This window comes from Quercus lobata, chromosome 12, assembly GCF_001633185.2.
Source record: "Quercus lobata isolate SW786 chromosome 12, ValleyOak3.0 Primary Assembly, whole genome shotgun sequence".
Classification (NCBI taxonomy): Eukaryota; Viridiplantae; Streptophyta; class Magnoliopsida; order Fagales; family Fagaceae; genus Quercus; species Quercus lobata.
This window is the reverse complement of record NC_044915.1, coordinates 17,455,648-17,476,230: the sequence shown is the minus strand read 5'-3', so window position 1 is coordinate 17,476,230 and position 20,583 is coordinate 17,455,648. Positions and strand designations below refer to the sequence as shown.

General features: G+C 36.0%; 2 protein-coding genes across 2 annotated transcripts; both read right to left on the bottom strand.

Moving 5' to 3' along the window:
* Window positions 1-426: 426 nt before the first annotated feature.
* LOC115970314 (raf homolog serine/threonine-protein kinase Raf) lies at window positions 427-7,653 on the bottom strand. The gene is made up of 14 exons (XM_031089966.1): window positions 7,341-7,653; window positions 5,992-6,406; window positions 5,726-5,848; window positions 3,360-3,921; window positions 2,859-2,899; window positions 2,693-2,761; window positions 2,497-2,597; window positions 2,016-2,094; window positions 1,812-1,910; window positions 1,658-1,726; window positions 1,458-1,507; window positions 1,284-1,365; window positions 1,111-1,205; window positions 427-1,031 (listed from the first exon to the last, which is right to left on the bottom strand). Exons 1-14 carry the CDS (start codon window positions 7,628-7,630, stop codon window positions 926-928), a joined length of 2,181 nt encoding a protein of 726 aa, XP_030945826.1. The 5' UTR covers window positions 7,631-7,653; the 3' UTR covers window positions 427-925.
* A 10,576-nt stretch (window positions 7,654-18,229) lies between these two features.
* LOC115970313 (L10-interacting MYB domain-containing protein-like) lies at window positions 18,230-19,288 on the bottom strand. The gene is made up of 2 exons (XM_031089965.1): window positions 18,947-19,288; window positions 18,230-18,862 (listed from the first exon to the last, which is right to left on the bottom strand). The coding sequence occupies exons 1-2, from the start codon at window positions 19,286-19,288 to the stop codon at window positions 18,230-18,232; spliced, it is 975 nt and encodes a 324-aa protein (XP_030945825.1).
* Window positions 19,289-20,583: the final 1,295 nt, after the last annotated feature.

Here is a 20,583-nt window from a genome sequence, read left to right as displayed (position 1 = left end):
ACATAATCATAAGTCACATAGAGCATAGTCAGGGTCTTAATAATGACCAATAGGATTCTCACTGAGTAAACAGGGATTCAATCACTCACTTCCGTAATTGTTCGTAAAACTCATGCAGTATGAATCAGAATCACATGCTACGGTGAAGTTTTATTTTCTAAGTGTGTATATCTATTCTCTCTATATCATTCTATAGATCTAAGTCTAGTCGTTACATTATTTATAACCAGTAGATGAGGTCTTTTGATGACCTCAAATAAAATTCGAATACACAAAGGAACCATTATATAAGTAATTGAGGATTCAACAGTGATAATAGTTTAGAGGAAAAAAAAAAAAAAAAAGGAAAGATAGAAATCAACACCTTGCTAAAAGTGAAACCTCGAAACTCTTGCAACTATAACTTTCAAAACAGTGTCTGTTCATATCAGTGTGAAGATTCTTTACTTTGATCTAGAGTTGGATTACAACAATAACTTGCAAGTCATTACAGTAATTTCTTCTAAAAACTTGCTCTAAAACGTAACACTCGTCCTGTCCACACCTTAAAAAGATCCTCTTGAAAAAGAAAGTACAAATTCCCTATGTGATTATTATTATTATTATTATTATTATTTTTGTTGATGTGAATTTCTAAGATTTTTAGAGCACCTAACTAATCCCCCGAGTGTGTGTAGTCTTCCTTTCCATGCATACCAAATAGTTATAAGGAGTAATCTCCTGGGGTGTTGCCTTAAGATCTTGGTTAGGAGATATTAATCCAAGACCTCATGGATCACATGAGTATTGAAAACCACTCGACCAATCCCTTGGGATTACCCCATATATGCTATTCAGTTTACCTGTGTGAGCTCCTCTAAACTGTTATAGATTACCTTAACAATTGACAGGCTACTGTATATTTAATCTAAACAACATTGCAATTCTAAGGTTCTGAACTCCTCCGGGTTGACACTGCTGCTGCAGCTCTTTGAAGTAGGCCCATCATTCTCTGGATTATGTCTTCAAATGAAGGACGCTGTTCTGGATCACTGCTTGTTTTTAAGTAAATAAAGGTTTAGCTCAACTTGTAGGTTCAATATAAATATTTAATATATAAAATGAAATTACCTTTGCCAACAGTCTTTGATAATGGTTGCCACCTGGGGATCAAGGTCTTCTGGCAGGTCTAATCTTCTATTCATGAATCCCACAACTCCAACAACCTATCAAAATGGAAGACAATGGATAGAGGAGCTTCAACGGCTACATAACTTGAATGTGTGTGTTTGAGAGAGAGAGACCTGTAAACCATTTAGGTTGTTCCATGGAATGGATTCCGTCATTAATTCCCACAGGATGACACCAAAACTGAACACATCAGATCTGCTTAGCAAGGAGGAGTTTCATTACTTCAACATTTTTATAAGATTATCATTTACCACTCAGAATTTTAAAGCTCAGTTTTTGTAAATTACTTTTCATTTGAAGGTTCATTCCTTAGGACTTCAGGGGCCATCCACTGAGGCTGCATTTAATAAATAAAAAATTAAAACAAACAAACAAACAATGGATGATTTTCAGTGATAAAAGTTAATTATGCATATGGATACAGAGTTAAAAAGAGATTTTAAATTATAAAATAAATGAAAAAAAACGAGAGAATACAAATCATTACTGTTCCTCTCCCAGATTTTGCTGTTATAAAGGTTGAGTCCTTTAACCTCGACAGGCCAAAGTCTCCAACCTGACAAATTGAATGCCTTGTATAAGCAACTGCTATATGCTCAATCTGCTTGAATTATTTAAAGCAATTAACCAGCACATATTACCTTGACAGTCCAGTTTTTATCGACGAGAAGGTTAGAAGATTTTAGGTCTCTATGTACTATTGGCGGATTTCTGTGATGCAAATAATTCATACCTCTAGCCTGCAGTAACATAATAGATTATGATGGCTCAAACTCAAGTTCAAAAAGTTGATACACATGCCATGCGTGCATGCACAGACTCAGAAAGAGAGAGAGAGAACATACGACATCAAGGGCCATCCTCAGACGCCGTCTAATGTCTAATGCCTGATTGTTCTTGTGAAGTGTTTTGTAAAGGCTTCCTCTGACCATGCAAAACAAAATCTACTTAAAACACTGGAACATATATTTAGCATTAAAAGAGAAAAACATAGGAGACTATGCAGAATCGCAGATAGTTGGGCTGATTGGATTGAACCCCAGTATGTACACATCACCCAGCATGAAGCATCCCAATTAATAAAAGTATCACACGCTCGCAGGGCCAATCTGTGGGACTTCTAGAAAAATACTCTAAACAAGAAATTTTGAATGACAAAGACATAGGCATGTACTCTCAGCCTTACCAATGAACTTTATTTAGCATGAAAGATGGAAAAATACAATTCAACATAACAATCAAATGCTACATTGCTAGGTGGACTGCATTTAACTTTAGATATCATTAGTTTAACCACTCCTTAGACAACACTTCCATATCTATTACCTGGGTAGGAACTCTGTGACAATTGAAAGTCGCTCCTGTGTATATGATGCCCCCATAAACAGCAGTACATTTGGATGTCTTAGTCTCTTCATTATATCAATCTGAAACACATGCAAATGAGATCCCGGGATAAGGTTCTTCCTTTTGCCACCAAGATTTACAACTTACAAGCAGTTGGCTGAGAGTTTAGAGATACCTCTTTTTTGAAGTCAAGTAAAGTTCCCTCACTATATTCATTCCCAAAGTAAACCTTAATGGCAACATCCTGTTATGAACACACTTAAAATTATTAATGTCAAGATATTGATTGAATAATCTTGCTTGGAACAGTAAATAGAGTAATTTGAGAATTTCAAATTTACCGATCCATTCCAAAGTCCACGATAAACGACAGCATAGAAACCTGTCAGGCAAGAACAGATACATATATTCACATCAAATGTCCAGCAACATTTCTTGTGTACATTCTTAAATTTCCATTTCCTGACTTTGTGCCTAAATCTTCTCATAAAATGTAAAGAGCAGCATAATATAGTTATAAATTAATAGAGTATTAAACTAAAAATGAAAGGAGGACCAACCTATTTTTGGGGAAAAAACCTTCGCACAATTAGTTGTAGTAAAATAATTTACTTTCATTATTCTAGTGATCGAAAATGTGTCAAATATTAAATATCAACTGTCATTGTCATTTAATTTTATCAGTGTGTCTAACTTGAGACAGCCAGAGTAGTTGACAGTTGCTAAATTTAGTCTTGATCTACTTCCCCATGGGCCAACATCATAATACGATGGATTGGTTTCAAATTTTAATCATAGAATGCAATTTAGATTCAGATAAAAATGAAGAATCTCAAGTATACCTTGGCCAATCTCTTCCCCAAAGTGAAGGTCTTCCCAGCGAATCTCACAATCTACTATAGAGTTTGACTCATTATCCCCTTTGCTTGATGAACTCCCATTGCTGCCAATGCTCTCCCCTGAATTTGGGAAATGCTTATCACCTGGTTGTCTTTGCATTTCATGTTCTATTTCCAAGGCCTTCAAGTTTGATACTTCTGGTTCCAACTGCTTCACGTTGAATTGGCGGCCTAATCTTGGCAATGGGTCTCCAGGTCTGGATAAACCAAAACACTCACAGCACTCCCTTGAAGAGGCTACAACAGAACTCCTCTCAAAGTCACTCTGTTCTCTCCTAGCTGCAAAGGAAGAATTTTTTCTGTGGGGGCTCTCTCCCATATCCTTTGTATCAAGGGTGCAATGGTGTGAAGTTGATGCCTTTGGATCTCTAAAAGAATTAGGATTGTCTGTCACTTTGCTTTCTGAAGAATCAATTGCACCATTTTCTTGAATACTTCCATCATCTTCTTTACCACAGTTGCTATTTCCCTTAATGTGCTGCAGCTTTGCCAAGACCTTGGCTGCCTACAATCACCCAACCAGTCAATATAGAATAAATGTTGACAAAAGCAGAGGCTATACATACTGAAATGAAGGAATGCAGATGCTCAGGTGATATCATTTTGAAAAAATCTGATTCTGACCCCAAACAACTAAGCAGTGGATTAACCAAATATGTTATGATTGATTCCAAAGAGATGAGCATGTACAGCTATTTCAACCATTATTATAATTCACCAAATCAAAAGCAATAAAGATGTATAGTAGTAAAAAGGTATACAAATATGGTAACGAGGTAGAAAACCAATGAAGAACTTTTTCAAAGGAAAAACCTACTTGGGATCCAATCTCAAAGAAAATTTAGAGATGAAAAAGTTACAATAATCTACTTACAAAATCTTTGTAAAGCTAGACTCTCTATTGTAACCTCAGCAAACACCCCACTTGCCTCCCACCATAATGGCCCTAAAATTTCTGGAATCCTTCTACGCAAAGTTCCTCCACGATCAAACCTCATCTGTGACAACCTGGAACTCCGATTAGAAACAATAATAACCCACTGTCAAAGAACTAACTCCGTGGGTTCAAGGAATCAACGGTTTAGGCTTAAGGAGAAACTGTCAGAGACAAAATTAAAAGATCTCATAAGGAGAATCACTTTAGGGAGAGGGATTTAAAACATTTTACACTCAAGAAGGTTTTCTCTCAACGTAATATTGATTTGGTAGCCTCTCTTCTCTCAATTTGTGCAACATGGGTTGGTTTTATATAGGGAATCATTAGGTTAAGTCATAAGATCTTCAAAGTTGGTTTACTCTTTGTTGCAACTTCACTTGAGCTAGTGTCTAGTGAGGATTGAGTGAACTCTCAGGGACAACATAGTTGTGCCAAATTCAAATAGTCATATCTCACTCATTTTAAATCCAACTAAGGTTAATTTGTGTTCATTTTGAAGCCTTGAATGCCTACTTTCCAGCTAAACAAGTTTTACTCAAAAATTCATTACAGTGTAAAAGATATGAGCAAAAGATCAACAACTCATCATCTTTAAGTAGATTAAATTCTTGTCATCTTTGAGCAATTTCTGAACCAGAATAAACCCTAGCACCACTATGTTGATATAATCCAAATTTGATATGCTTTGGTACTAGGATTTGACAACACATCTATGAACACTAACACGTTTTTAGTAGGTCATGACATGACTGAAATCCCCAATGTTTTTAGTAACTACTGAAAAAGAGGGGAAAAAAATCAACTCTAAGAAAGTATACACAACACTGCAGTGTACCATGTAAAAGAGGTTTGGATACAAATGGAATGTAGAGAGAGATATGTTAACTAAAAAATAGAGAGTATCAAAGCATTACTCCAAGCAAGCAATGGTGTTTTATAGGAGGATGACTTTTGAGAGAGCAAGGAGAGTGAAAAATTAATCTGCACTTTGGTCCATTTCTAGAACCAATTTATTTATTTTTAAATTGGTAAGTTACACATGCATCCAGTGGGTCTTGAGCTTACAATCTCACCCTATGCCCACACTTAATTATGAGATGAGAAAGTGCTATTTAAACCAAGGCTTGTTGGCCATTTTCGAAACCAATTCCAACCAGTGACTTGAGAAAATTAATACCAACTCATTATACACAGCCAACTGTGGACACATGATCGTATTGGATGAATTCAAATCTAGAGTTCCATATTTGAGAGAGTGATAGGTAGTGAAAGTATTTTTCAAGAGTCAAAAGGTAAGAAACATAATACAATATATCTTCTCCAAAAATACAGACATAAAATTGATTGGGAAGTCATTAGAAAAGGGATTTACCAGTGTACTAGTTTTGTCAAATTTAGCATCTTCACTATTTGTTGCAGTATCCTGCCTGTCCATGGGTGCATCACATGCATTTGATGTATCATTTCCGTGTCTCCGTGATAAAAATTTTGAGGCCTGATTGGTCCAGCAGTACAATTTTTAGAACACACTTTCGGAAACTAGAATTTAATTTGATTACAATGAAAACAACTATAATTACTAAAATAAGAGGAGGAAAGAGAATGAAAGGAATTGTTAAAAGTGTAACTCATAAGCACCAGATTGGAAACAGAAGATGCAATCTGTGGCACTGGTGCAATTGGTGGACGCTGGTGCCACTGAATCCTTTTCAAGTTTAACCCCCGTGGTCTAGGTTGGCCATTGACATGATCCTGATGTGTTCTCAGGTTGAATGAACCTATACTATTATATGCGGCTGCATCACTTGAAACAGTGATAAAACTAGCAAGCTCACCATCCTCATATAATGGGCTTTTTGTCACCATCGCCATAAATATTTCACCCGACCTCTTCTTAAAGGGAAATTGACCTGACCAGGATTGCCCAGTGCTCAAGCTGTCCATGATTTTCTTAAGAGGTGCATAATAATCTTCAGCAACAAGAAGTTCAGCAACTTGTTTTCCAAGGACTTCATAGTCCTTCCATCCATAGAGACTTTCAGCAGAATAATTCCTAAAATATAAATTTTCCTTTGAGATAACAGCAATATTTGATAGTACTAACATGCAAAATAAGTTTTTATGAAAAAGACTTATTTCTTTCCTAATCTTAAGTGGAACCTCTTCATTTCTATGAGAAACACGTAGCTACGGATGAGATGGAATATGCATATTATAGCAGATCCAGAGCATACAGAAAAGATCTTAACAAATTCAAGAGTTTGAGGCCTCTTCTATTATTCAAAAAATGCAGCTTTAAAAATATCTTCCACCAAAGTACGAGAAAGTATACAATTTTTGATAATACCAACTCAACATTTGTTTTGGTATTTTCTACCCAAAAAAATGCAGCTTTAAAAATATCTTCCACCAAAGTACGCGAAAGTATACAATTTTTGATAATACCAACTCAACATTTGTTTTGGTATTTTCTACCCAATAAATAAGTGACACTTGTTTCAAAAAACTATATCAGACTACTCCAATAATTTAATCACAATTTTCTATACTATCGGGAAGATAAATTAATCATTTATTGGAATAATTTGACGTGATTTTTTGAAATAGATATTACTTATTTATTGGATAAGAAATACCAAAATAGATACTGCGTTGGTATTAGCAAAGATGATATACTTTCTCCCAAAGTGCACCACCTTCTAATTCAAACATCTACTTCTTATATATTAATTACTTCATTTACCTATAATACTTCAACTTCCATCTGATCCAATTTAACATAAAGCTCACTCTTTTCCGTGAACTTATACCTTCACATTAATTAAACCACATTAAACATTCTATTCCTACATAACTGTTCCATAAACCACAACAGTACACTCACAGTATAACTTACAACCAAACACCAGTAAATAAAGTTCACGAACAGACAAACTAATTTCATGAAATCACTTTGCATACAAAAACTCATATATATACATACATACCAGTATATAATCTCCCCAGAAGAAGCTCTGCACACGTGAACAGCATGACCCATGTTCTCCAACACACTTCTGTACGGACCCCCCGCCCCAAAGAACCCAGGGAAGCAACCCCACCTCGAATCTGAGTCTGAGCCCACCATATCATAATCCACCTCCTTGTTCTTTGTTATCTTATTTTCTTGAACCACCTCATCAAACTGCTCTCTCAGCCTCTCGTGACTCGCCTCCAAACTCTGGAACCGATCCGCCAGAGCTTGGTACAGAGCCGTTTCTGATTTATCTCCGGCCATGGAGGTCCCCTGAGACTCGCCGGAGAAAGCTTGCGCAATGCGCATAGATGTGGTGGTGGTCTACTATATTAGTTTATTAGTTCAAGCTGGTGGTAGTGCTGGCTTTTGTATTTGTATTAGTATTATATTTTTGTGTGTATTACACCTTTTTCTTCTTTATTCTTATTTATTTGATTTTGTTTTTAAAATATTACTATGCGTGGGACTTAAGTTGTCGCCACGTGTCACTGGCCGATCAGGGGAAGCTATCAGGTACGGACAGGTGTTGAGTTAACGATATATGATGGCGAATGGGGACAGAGGATTTTGCCGCTTTCAGCTTTTCTAACGTTTTGTTGTTTGAACAGGGTTTGCTATTGGTTGTTGGTTGACGAAACTGAATGGCTTTTTTTGTCTTGTTTTATTCCGAATTTGCCCCTGCCGCCATTGGTGTTAATTAAAAAAAAAAAAGAGCAAGTGGGATGGATGGGTTAGGTTGCTTTACACGACTCAACCTACACTATGATATTCAATGTATATTTTACAATTTGCAGATGTGCTGACGTGGTGCTTGGTCAAAATCAAAATCAAGGAAAATGATTTATTGTGGAGGATATATTTACCACCAATTGATTTATTAGTTTTTTTTAAAAAAAATTTATTAGCTTCACATACATTTTTTTGTATAAGATTTTAAGTATTTTTTTTTAATAGATATAATTATTATATTATTAGGAAAACTGTACTTTGTATTTGCCAAAAAGAGAAATAATATTCATATTTGATATTTGCCTTTATCTATTGGAAGCCAAATGGGTCACCAAAAAGAAAAAGTAGATATGACAATGAGAATGACTGAATTTATTTGAATGCAGCATCTAACTAATTGTTACACATTTCCGTAGCGTATTGAGGATACAAAAAGATTCAAACATTTTACCAATCATTCTTAAAATCTTGTTCACGTTCCATCATTTACTTTTAATTTTAAAATTAATAAGAAATAGTCATGCTGTTTTTTTTTTTAAAATAATAATATAAAAAATAGAAACAAAGAAAGATTGAAAGAAATAGTCATGCGTGTTACTTAGGCTGTGTTTGTTTCATGTAAGTGATTTTCCGGAAAGGAAAATATTTTTAAGTGTTTGGTTACATTTCAGAAAATATTGTGAAAAATATTTTCTGGTGTTTGGTTGTATGATTGAAAATGCTATTTTCCTAAAAAATTTTCACACGGTAATTCAACTCACGGCAGTAAACTCCGGCAATCAAAAGCCACAACCACCAAAACACCACCACCACACCACCACAACAACACCAAAAATCAAAATCACACAGAACACCAAAACACAAATAAAACCCAGAAAAATAAATAAATCATATTCTGGTCAAATTGGGAGAAGAAGGAAGAGAGGGAGGATGATCGGTTTTGGGGTCGAGGACAATCGGTTTTGGGGTGCGACCATCGCGATCGGGGATGAAGAATCGGTGCTGCGACTGCGGCGATCGGGGACGACGAATCTGGGTTCGCGATCGGGGACGACGAAGGGTGTGATTCGAACGGCGACCGGGGACGACGAAGGGTGCGATTCGAACGGCGATTGGCGCGAAGGCGAATTCGAACGGCTCTGGGCTCTGGGTTCGTTCTCTTTCTGGGTCTGGATTGTTCTCTCTCTCTCTCGCTGCATTTGTTCGCCTCTTGTGTTTTGTTGCGTTTTGGCTGAGTGTGTTTCTCTCTTTTGCGCGTGCTACGGAAATGGTTTGAAGGTAAAACAAGTATGTAAAATGATTTCCGGGTCAACAAGTGTAAATTTTGGTCAAACGGAAATGATTTTTCGGAAAATCTATTTTCCGTCGCTGCCAAACGCGTGAGTTTTACGGAAAATCATTTCCGGAAATGATTTTCAGTCGATTCAAACGCAACCTTATTGATTTTTAGTTCATTTTTCTTTTAGTCCAAGGGTGTATGCAATTTGTCTCACCTTAATGGTGTATTTCCTAACTATCTAATCCCCATCATTTCTCAGTTTCTCACCAATGACTGAATGACCTATTACCAATTTACCATCACTTAGTTTCCCATTTTTCTTGCTAACTTCGTAAATTAAAAAAAAAAAAAAGAAAAAAAAAAAGAAAGAAAGAAGTTAGGCTGAAGAAGTAGGTAAAAAGAAAATTAAATTAATAAGCATAGTTTAAAAGAGCAAGTGGCATTAGTGTTACATAAGTAAAGAGTACTTCTTCACAATTCGTTTGTTATTTGTTTTAACCAACATAGTTCACCTTTTTGGCCCGAGAACTCTACTAATACCCTAATCATCACAACTAATTTATAAAACATGAGAGCAATCTTCAATGGGAGATCTAAACAAGTTAAATCTAAGTTTGAATAGATATTATATTGATTATCAGAATGATTATCTCTTGTCAAGGTAACAAGCAACCAAAGACAAGTACAAGCACTCTCTAGATATTCCTACACCTTCTCTCCTTAATTTTCCTATCTCACACTAAGGGTCCGTTTGGATAAAACTTATTTTACTGAAAATTGAAAGCACTGTTGCAAATAAGTGAAAAAACGTGGATGATATTTTTTAATACGGGTATTGTAGCTCAGCTGAAAGTACTGTAGCAAATAAATTCAGCATTTACTCAATTTTTTTTCCTTCTTCCTTATCATCGTACCCTAGCTAATGCTTGTGCTTTTAGATAGTTCCACGCCCACCAGAGAAATCCACAAGGAAGACCTACATCGGTCTGACGCTGATGAAGAGCTCAGGTGAGAAATCCACGAGGAAGACAACCCTAGTTCGACGCCGGCGTGTACTCTTCCTTCCATAAAACCATTTCACCCTCTTCCCCAATTTCACTTGAGCTCCCACCCATGACACCTCTCTTCCCATAAACCCATTTCACCCTCTTCCAATTTCACTCCTCTCCTAGCCTAACACCTCTCTTCCCATAAATCGATTTCACACCTCTTCCAATTTCACTTGCTGACCCATTTGTTTAATCTATGGGTAAATGGGTTTTTGAGTTTGTGAATTGTGGATCTTTCGTGTTCTAAATCACAGGTACCTTTCACAATATTCTCATTACTGTGATTTGTGTGTGTGTTTTCTCTTTGTTTCTTTCTATTTTGAGAATTGGATTTCAATACTTTGATTGTTGTTTGAAACGCGTGATGATCAAAGCTATAAACGGAGATGTGGATTTGCTGGTTTTTTTTTTTTTTTTTTGCTTAAGATTCGACTTAGCTTTATGATCAACTCTGTTTTTTGTTTAGCAATGAGATTGGTTAATGTATTTACATATTTATGGACCTACATTGTGTAGATTGAGAGATTGGAAAATATCTGATTCTCTCTGTTATTGAGTCCATCTTCAATAATTAAATGGAATGGATATCACATCAGAACAAGGATCACACGACTCACAGCCTGAGTCTTGATAACTTTTGACATCAAACAAACTTAAATATATTTAGAAGGTTTCCGACCTCCAAATTGAAACCGAGGTGGTTCAACCATATATGATACATCGCAAAGAGACAAAAAGTTTATGGTGGGAACTATAACTGTAGGCAAATCTTGAAGGATCATACTGCTGAGGTAAAAATGCTTTCGATTCTATTCATCATGTCCCTTAATTGATTTCGACTTTGGGTGTAAAATTTGCCTTTATTCTTCATGCTTTTAGTTTGTACTTGAGAAATAGTAGTTGAATTTTCTTATTCAATTCTTTCTTGTCTTCCCCCTCCCCCCTATTTCTTCTTTTCTTATAGTTTTGATGTACCTAGTAAGGTGCTGCTGGAGCATGAGACCTGTATGTGGTCATTAGTAAAGTGTTACTTCAGTTAAGAGTGTTTACAGCTGAGTCCTTTAGTGTCAGGGAACTTGTCTCTCATTATGCTATATCACACTTCATTAATCATGTTCTTTTTCATGTATAACTTGCAACAGGAGGCATTCTCTCTCTATCTTCTTCCTTTTTTTTTCCCTTCCTTTTTAAATGCTGCACAATATTTCCATTAATTACTACATGTTGATCAAAATAATATCTTGACATCACAATTAATCTAGGATCTTTGAAATATTTTCTAACATTCATGAATACAATTGTTGCATTATATGTAATGATTTCCTCTTACCATTTTCAACACTGCCCTCATCAATGTGGTGTTCTTAACTTTAGAAAAATTGCATGCCATGGTTTAGTTTTCATTTTGGCACTCTTAAAATCTCGGATTTATTTCTTGGTGATGAAGTTTTGCCTTTTTCTCCCCTTTTCAGGTGCAAGCTAGTAACTACTTCGTGACTGCTTCTCTTGACAGCACATGGTGCTTTTATGAACTTTCTTTTAGACTATGTCTAACACAGGTCTCTTTCTCTCCTTCTCGTGCATGTGTGCGCACTCAGACTTGAACTGACACATAAACCCACTATTATATAGTACATCTAGAACTACGAATATCATGCATGTATCTAAAGGTTGACAGCCCATTGCATTGACTTAATCAATAGATTGAACACATGCACACTCAGACAAACATGCAAGTAAATGTCATTTGCGCTTTCAATAACATGTTAGAGGTTGCAGAAGAAATAGTGAGTTTTAAATGCTTTCATCAACCTTAAAGTATCTCACAGTCATTAATATGTATCTTTTTCCCTCCATACTTTCTGGTGGGTCAATTTGACAATTATTAGTTCTGCAGGTTGTGGACTCAATAGATTCTAGTGGATATACTTCTACAGCATTTCATCCTGATGGTTTAATCCTTGGGATAGGCACTTCAGAAGCTATTGTTAAAATTTGGGATGTGAAAAGTCAGGTATAGCTAGCTCTTTTCTTTACCTTACCTTTGTTTTTCAGTGTGTTTCTCTGATAAAACATTCTCTTATTGGTTTATAGGCAAATGTTGCCAGATTTGATGGACATGTTGGGGCAATAACTTCCATATCGTTCTCTGAAAATGGATACTTCCTTGTAGTAAGTATTCTGCTACTTATAAATATTTGTGGCTTTTACAAAAATCACCAAACTAGCCAAATATTTAGCAAGTTAATGTGGGAAATCCGAAATGGCATGTTAATGCATGTTTAAGATTCTTACCATCTTGGTCAGTGAGCTCTCGATTAAATGGCACTTCCTTTGTAAGAGCAAGGTGGAAGGTGGGGGGTCGTGGCCCATGGGTTCAACCTGTGAGTGCATAATTACCAATAAAAATAGATAATTACTATTTTTTATAAGCTAAGTTATCTCTTCTCCTAGGACATTACTATATTAGCCTTGACCAGTTACCAGAGTTTGCATCACCTTTTCATTCCAACTGCATAAAAGCCAAATGTTCTTTTCCCTCCCTTTTTGTAATTTTTGCAGCTATGGAAACTAATTTGGGGCTTATGCTTCTGCAGAGTTTACCAAGTTGCAAATGTTAAATTAGAATGGAATTGTATCAAAACTTTCCAAAATTTGTCTGGCACATTTTTTTTTTTTTTTTTTTTTTTTTTTTTTCATATTTTTATAATTTGTGGCTTTTAGTTGTTAGTCCTTTAAGTTTTACATATTCAGCTCTGATTTTAGGTAAGGCAAGCTGTGTAAAATTTGGTCTGGATGCAAAATATTTAGCAGTAGGATTAATGGATAGAAACCTCTGCATTTTCGGCCTGCCTAGAGAGGATGGTCCATTAGAATCATAAGGCACCTTCAAGTTGCCCTATCTGGGAAGTGGACTTATTGGTATTTCCTGCAATTTCTGTTATTGCTACTTTTGAATTTTATTGGCTGAAGAAGTGGAAGGTAGAATTCCCTAATTATATGGTGTTAGTGCTATTCTTACATTCATATTCATAGACCGGAGAATATCCTATGAGCATTTTGCATCAATTTTGCGAGGTGCACTGCCAACTGAGTTGGAAACAGTTATATCTCTGAGCAATTCTAGTCTCCATGTTATCATCTCTTTATAAGTACATGTCCAATCTAATATATTATTATTATTTCCAAATTTTTCTTAACGAGATTTTGTTCTTTACGAATAGTTCAGTTGTTGGCCAAGAATTTAGCCTTGTATGTTTAGATGTGGTTGGGTGATAAGATTATGACAATTGTTTTCTAAAATTATCAGACTGCCTTTTTTTTCTTTTTTTCTTTTTTTAGTGTGTAATTTGTTGCACTTCAAACAGAATTCAGGGTAGATATTGTTTTCTTTGTGAGCCCTCAATTTTGCTTACCAACAATACAACAACAAATTGTATTACATTATTGAAGTTTGTGAACCATTAGTTAAGGTCCCCACAAAAAAAATTTCCATAATGTTAATGGTATTTTCAACCACACTAAATTTCTATTGTGACAAAAATAATAGTCACCATAATCAGTTATTGTCCGCACATATCGATGCTGTGATACTGTCACGAACCTCTTTCATCTCAGTTTCATCCAAAATTGAGATCATATATGCCACAAGATCGTAATGTCCTCTCTCACTACGTCTAGATGTGCCTCATGTAGAGTTGAAACGTTCAACGTCATTGTTTATCTCATGTGCTCTATCGAAATTGTGAAGAACCATTGTAGCAACAATGATGTACGATTGAGTGCATATATGAAAGGGTGTCATATTTATCAAAATTTTCCATTTATTCTTCCAAACTCCAAAAGTTTGTTCTATGACCGAACAGAGTGATGAATGGAGATAATTAAATCTCTCATTTGGACAATGCAGCACTTCATGAGGCCGAAATTCGGGGATGTGGTACCTCTCCCCCTTATATGGTGCAAGGAACCCTTTCTTCATAAGGTACCCTGAATCAACAAGATAATATTTTCCTGCAAATAAATACGTTTATTACATTAGCATTTTCACTACATTAAGACATACTTTAATACTGTAATTAAACTGCATATTTACAAACTAGTTTGAGCTTTTGGGAAGTTGTAACTCTCATTATTGAGGTAGTTTAAAAAAATCCTCGTGTCATGCACTGACCCTTCTCATCCAACACATGCGAATGTGAACTTCATGTCAAAGTCACATGCGCACATGCAATTTGTTGTGGTGATCCTCTTCCTGCCATAGTACGGGTGTTGCTCATCAACTGGTACAACCACGAGGACGTGGACCTCATCAATCGCACTAATGCAACCCTAACCATTACCACAAAAATACCATGTAAAATGAAATACGTGGTATGACCATAAAGATAATTTGAATAAAATCAAGTCAAGATACCAAATTCACAAAGTACCTTGAAATGTGGCCAATATCGGCCTGAATGCTGAATATGTTTTGGCACGTCCCGAAATGTACAATTAGCAGGCTTGATAATGTCCGCTGTCATAACGATGGCTAACAATGTAACTACCGTGGACACGTGTTGATGCACTGTCTCACCTAAGTGCTGAAATCCCTTCAGCATGACCAAGTACCACCAATGTCAGTGCCAGAGACTCTTCCAAGTAAACTCTTCTGGTACTGTTATATCCATATTGGCGCAATGTATTACACTATTATCCAAACACATGGCTTGACATTCTAAATTGTCTTCGACATTTCTTTTCATTTCCAGTTAATGTATACTGTACCCATTCATACATTGTTTGTATATTTGTATGCAATGGTACTTTGGTCATATAGGTCTCCACGTAAGCTACACATGCACACCCGGCTATATATGCTGCGAGTACAATGTCGTCGCTTAGATTGAAGTCATTGTCCTTGCATATGTTACTGACTTTAATTACATGTGTAAATACTAATGTGATACTATAATATGTAGGCTAAAAATAAGTTGTTAAACATTATTGAACCTTTATTACTACTAGGGTCAAACTATGGTGGTACCAATAAATTAACAATCCTAAGCATATACTTTCATGATTTCATCCAAGATTTCTACAAATTGTATATTCACATCTAGAGGGGAAAGTATAGAAACTCATTGGTGTTGGGAATTAGATGAGTCGTTTAGCAAATTCATCCTTTTGTATACCTTGAGATTGCTTTACAGCTATTGAACAATGATCTAAAAGATATCGAGCTTAAAATTCAGAGCCTTGAAATACAAAAGATATCTAATGCAACAAAACCAAGAAAAATAATAATCAGAAAATAGTATAAGTACTAGTTATAGAACAAATAATAGATATTACAACCAGTTGATTAGACTGCCAAACCACGAGCATAAGGTATTTCTATACTAAACAATCACCCACTTCCTAACATACTTTTTAAATATTAATCATGATACAAATATATATAGTATCAAAGGAATACTCATATAATAAACTAATATAAAAGAGCAAACATGCCACAATAAAATAATCGATAACATTTTTTTTTTTTTTTGAACAACGATACCATTGTTTTGAATGTCAAGGAACTCAAGGTTTCCATTTATTAGTAAAAATAGGTCCAATCAACTCAAACATGCGGCCTCAAAGAAGCTTAAACAAAATAGTAGTTAAACAAGCCCAATTGCAATCAAAACTTCCAATAGAAACATTCCAATAACTGGCTTATTGCAAAAATAATTACACTGGTTGAGGTGTGTGTCTACCAGTTCATTTTTCTGAAAATTCAACTCAACTAAACCTTAATTCCAAACTAATTGGAACTGTCTGAAAATTTATATTAGTAGAGTAAAGAAAAAAAGGTATAATAAGATTTGTTGCAAATTTCTAAGATTTTGTGATCCAAGTATACCCTCCAAACTGGACAAAAAAGTGTAAAAAGGAAATCTGATGTTGTAAGAAAATTCTTTGCATACTAAAAGGTAAAGCATGGTATACTCTAAAAGGCCAACTAAATCAAGATCATCTAAAATTGCAAACCACATGGACTAGAGATAAACTTGCTGCCAAAAGATTAAGGGTAAATTTGTTAAAAGAGTAATGGTAACAATATTGTAAAATTGTGGTCGGAGAAATTAACTTCTTGTTCCTTGAAGATTGAAGGAACGAAGAATCCAATTCTAAAATAGGAACAGAACTTCATTCATTGCCATGTTTTCCCCAAGTAACCAACAGGTCACCAATTTCAGCACCATATACCAGATAAATACATTTTTAACATATTAATAATAGAAACCTCAATCAGGTGGTAATAGAAAGGGGCAAAAGTTCTCTTACCGCCATATCTCCTAAAGATTTGCTACAGATTGGACAAGTGTAATGACTGCAAGTGTATGCCTAAGAGAACAAAACAAGGTTTGAGATTAAAATCAACCACTTCTCTCCAATTCTTTTCAGGACAGATAAAAAAGATGAAAAAGTCAAGGACAGTTTGGCAGAACAAAAGTGTGGGATAGACAGAGACCTGAAAGCAAGCTGAATGCATATAATGACCACAAGGTAGAGCTCTGATTGTGTCAAAATGAAAAGTTTTCCCTTTGAGTAAGTGGTCATATAACCTCTATAGTGTTTTCAATGGTCAGATTCAATGGTAGAACGCTAAGTCTTTCAGTAAATCTATTTTTTAGATGTAGAAGCCCTGATGCCGCATCAGGATTACGGCAAGTAGAAACAACATGCCCTTTCTCATTCTTCTCCAGCAGCTGCTTAAACTACATTAATTACCAATAAGTCACATTATTACAAGGATTTACTTGAATTAATACTTCATTGATTTAATTGCTGTCTCTTAATGGTTCAATAGAGTCAATCTCAATTTAATGCAAACAAACTCTAAAAACAAAATGAGATTTCTGTGACCTTGTCGCACCAGAGGAATTCACTTAATTCAGGAATAGAAGTATTGGACCAGAGCACAAGCATCTACAGATTATGGCAGAAACAATTCAACTCAAATACCTAGAAATCTAATTTAATGAATATTGACAACAGTTCTGATGCTCCATTAATTTCAGACTCTTTACACTTAAAATGAAGCAGTATCTGACAAAAAAGAGAGTGAGGATGCAACATAGTAGAAATTAGAAATGCTAAAAGTACAAGCTCATAAGATTATGGAAGAGCCACGAGGATAATAATCTGTAACTGAAGATGTTCAACTTTGGCACCCTTAAACAACTTATCTCCCTTTGTAAAAACAACTTGAAAATTAAATTTTAGTAACTACTACTCCATAAACTTATGAGGGAGCCATAAAAATTACACAATGGAAGATTTTTTATTCATCTGAAAAATTAAAGAATCATTTAGCAACTGTTATACCTATACACCCTTAATGGTGGCCTCCAAAAGACATCTAACACTCTTGTCTAATCATGACTAGCAATTTTGCAGCAGACTTATTGGCAGAACCAGAAAATAACCAAAGCACACTAAACCAGAGCTTAGAACATGCTTTAAGGATTACATCCCATGACTTCTTCTTTCCAATCATAAACGACCATCATCAAATTTTACCACAAATAACAGTGTATAACCATAAAAAATACAAAAAAGTTAGTTAAAAGAAGCATTGGAAAAACATATATAAATATACCAAGAAGTTGACATAGGAATGATGAGCATTGTCTTACATACACACCAATGGTAAGCATTAGTTTCTACCAATAAAAAAAGAAAAGAAAAAAATAGTGCAACATGTACAACACTGAAAATCCGATTACTACACCAGGCCCAAGCAGTCCTATCAAGACAATCCCCTTTCCTTCACTGAAAATGAAATTCAGGGTGCCTTTGGTACTCTTTTTCTAACCACTTCAGCTGAACGTCCTTATCATCGTGAAGTTCTGTAAACATGTGCCTACCTAGCTCTTTTTCCATGAAGTAGAAGGTGTTGAACAGATGAAGGGGATAACCTGAGTGCACCCCGGGAAGACTCAACACCATGTCCAGAATTACTTTAACCTGAATAGTTGTTGTGGAAGCAAATGGTGTACGGGTACTTACACTTCTACTTTCAATAATAACATTTGAGATGCTCTTCAAAGAGTAGGACATCTCTTGCGCAACTGAATGCTTTTTTCTTGATTTCTTGCAAATTGGCTTGAAAAGGTGGACACTGGTTGCCAAGCCTTTCCCCTTAGTCATTGCTGGTCCTGCCCTCGACGATGATGGACTTTTAACCTCCATTGCGTCAACATTCACAACGGGTTCACATTGGGGGTCAACAAATTCTGTGCTATCAACGGAGTCCCCAGACCCTTCGGTGGTTTCCTTTGGTATTTGACCACTCATGCAGAATGCATTTTTGTCTGTTGCAACTGTGCCTCCAAATATGATGTTCATGAAGTTACAATTCGGCAAATCTTTATTATTAAAGGTTTTTGCATTGGGACATGCCTACATGTGGACAACCAGTAGTTAGAACACAATAATATAGTTGTAGACAGTAAAGTTTTTCACAATTATGTAAAGTGAACTAACCGCAATCTTTCGGGTCCACCACTCATCACTGGCCTCAAGCATCCCAGTTCCAACATCATAACCCAACCCAGTCTCATTGTCAAAACATTCATTATATTGCTTCCACCCTTTTCTCAGATGATTCCATTTGTTTTTAACCTGCAAGTAAGTCACCACTTTTCCCATGGCACCCAACTGCTCAATCACTGCATCAACCCCAGTTTTGGTCAAAAATCCTCCTTTCCTCTTGCCGTCTATGACTTGAACAACACAGAACTCACAAAAAGCTTGTAATTCCTTAGGGTCTTTCCAGTCAGCTCTCGGATCATTACTACCACTGTCCTTCGATTTTTCCTTAACCATTTTTGCTACAACTTCCTTCTATACTCATTGAGGCATTTCAACAAACAGTTCGTGTGCATATCATAATTAGTTAGGCATGCCCACATGAAAAATGTAAAGTAAATTCACATATATCCAAATACAACAAAGGTAGGAAGAGAAACAATGGTATTACATGAAGGATCTAGAAACCCACATACTAGTGTCATGGAAAACACAAAAGAACCACACACAAACGTTGAACACAAAAACCACACACAAACGTTGAACACAAAAAACCACAGATTGATGAAGCTTAATGGAAAATAATATAACCACACACCAACAGATTAGAGAGCATGAGAAGTTAGACACAACTTACTCGTGAATGCAGAGACCCATAGTGGCGGCAACGATGTCCCAAGCGGAAAGAAAGTGAGCTCGAGTGAAGGAAGAACAGAGGGAAAACAATATAACCACACACCAACAGATTAGAGAGCATGAGAAGTTAGACACAACTTACTCGTGAATACAGAGACCCATAGTGGTGGCAACAATGTCTCAAGCGGAAAGAAGGTGAGCTCGAGCGAAGGAAGAACAGAGGGGATCTTTTCAGAGAGTTCTGCGTAATGGGTTTGCTTGTACCGTGTGTGCTCTGTTTTGATGGTTTTGTGGTTGGTGGGTAGGTGCAACTCATTGAAGATGATTCAGACGGAGCATTGAAGAGCTTTGAAGGCATTCTGCCATAGTAGTTGAGAGAAAAGAAGAAAGCTGAAGAGAATGAAAATAGTCGTTGAGAGTTGCGCATCATTTTAATCAGATGATTCTCCAAGCTGTGCTTGTGCAATGAACAATACACGCATTGTTTTCATCAGAGTTAAGCACACTATTGTTCACAGTATACGCACACGCCATGAACAGTAAGTGCAAAAGCCTTGGAGGTTAATGAAATGATGCATCTCTATGAGATTGTTTCAGCTCTTTTCAATTCATTCCTATTTTGTTGGCTTTGGTGTCCGTGAACAGTACTTCAACATGCGTTTGGATTAATGAAATGGTGCATAGAGTTTGCGTTTCAACTCTTTTCAACTTGCGTTTTCTTAGCGTGTAGCGTGGGTCCTAGCATTTTTAAAACATAAACGCAAAACGTGGATCCAAAACATGGATCCAAATAGATACTAAGGATGGGGGAATGTCCTATTTATACACCTAGTCCATCCTTTCAGTAGTGGGCTGTCATGATGAGAGTCAAAAGATGCTTGTCCTATCAAGTGTCTCCTTCCCTCCTCCATTTTGATGGTGAAAATGGACTTTTAGGGTGTAAAACATTGTTCGGG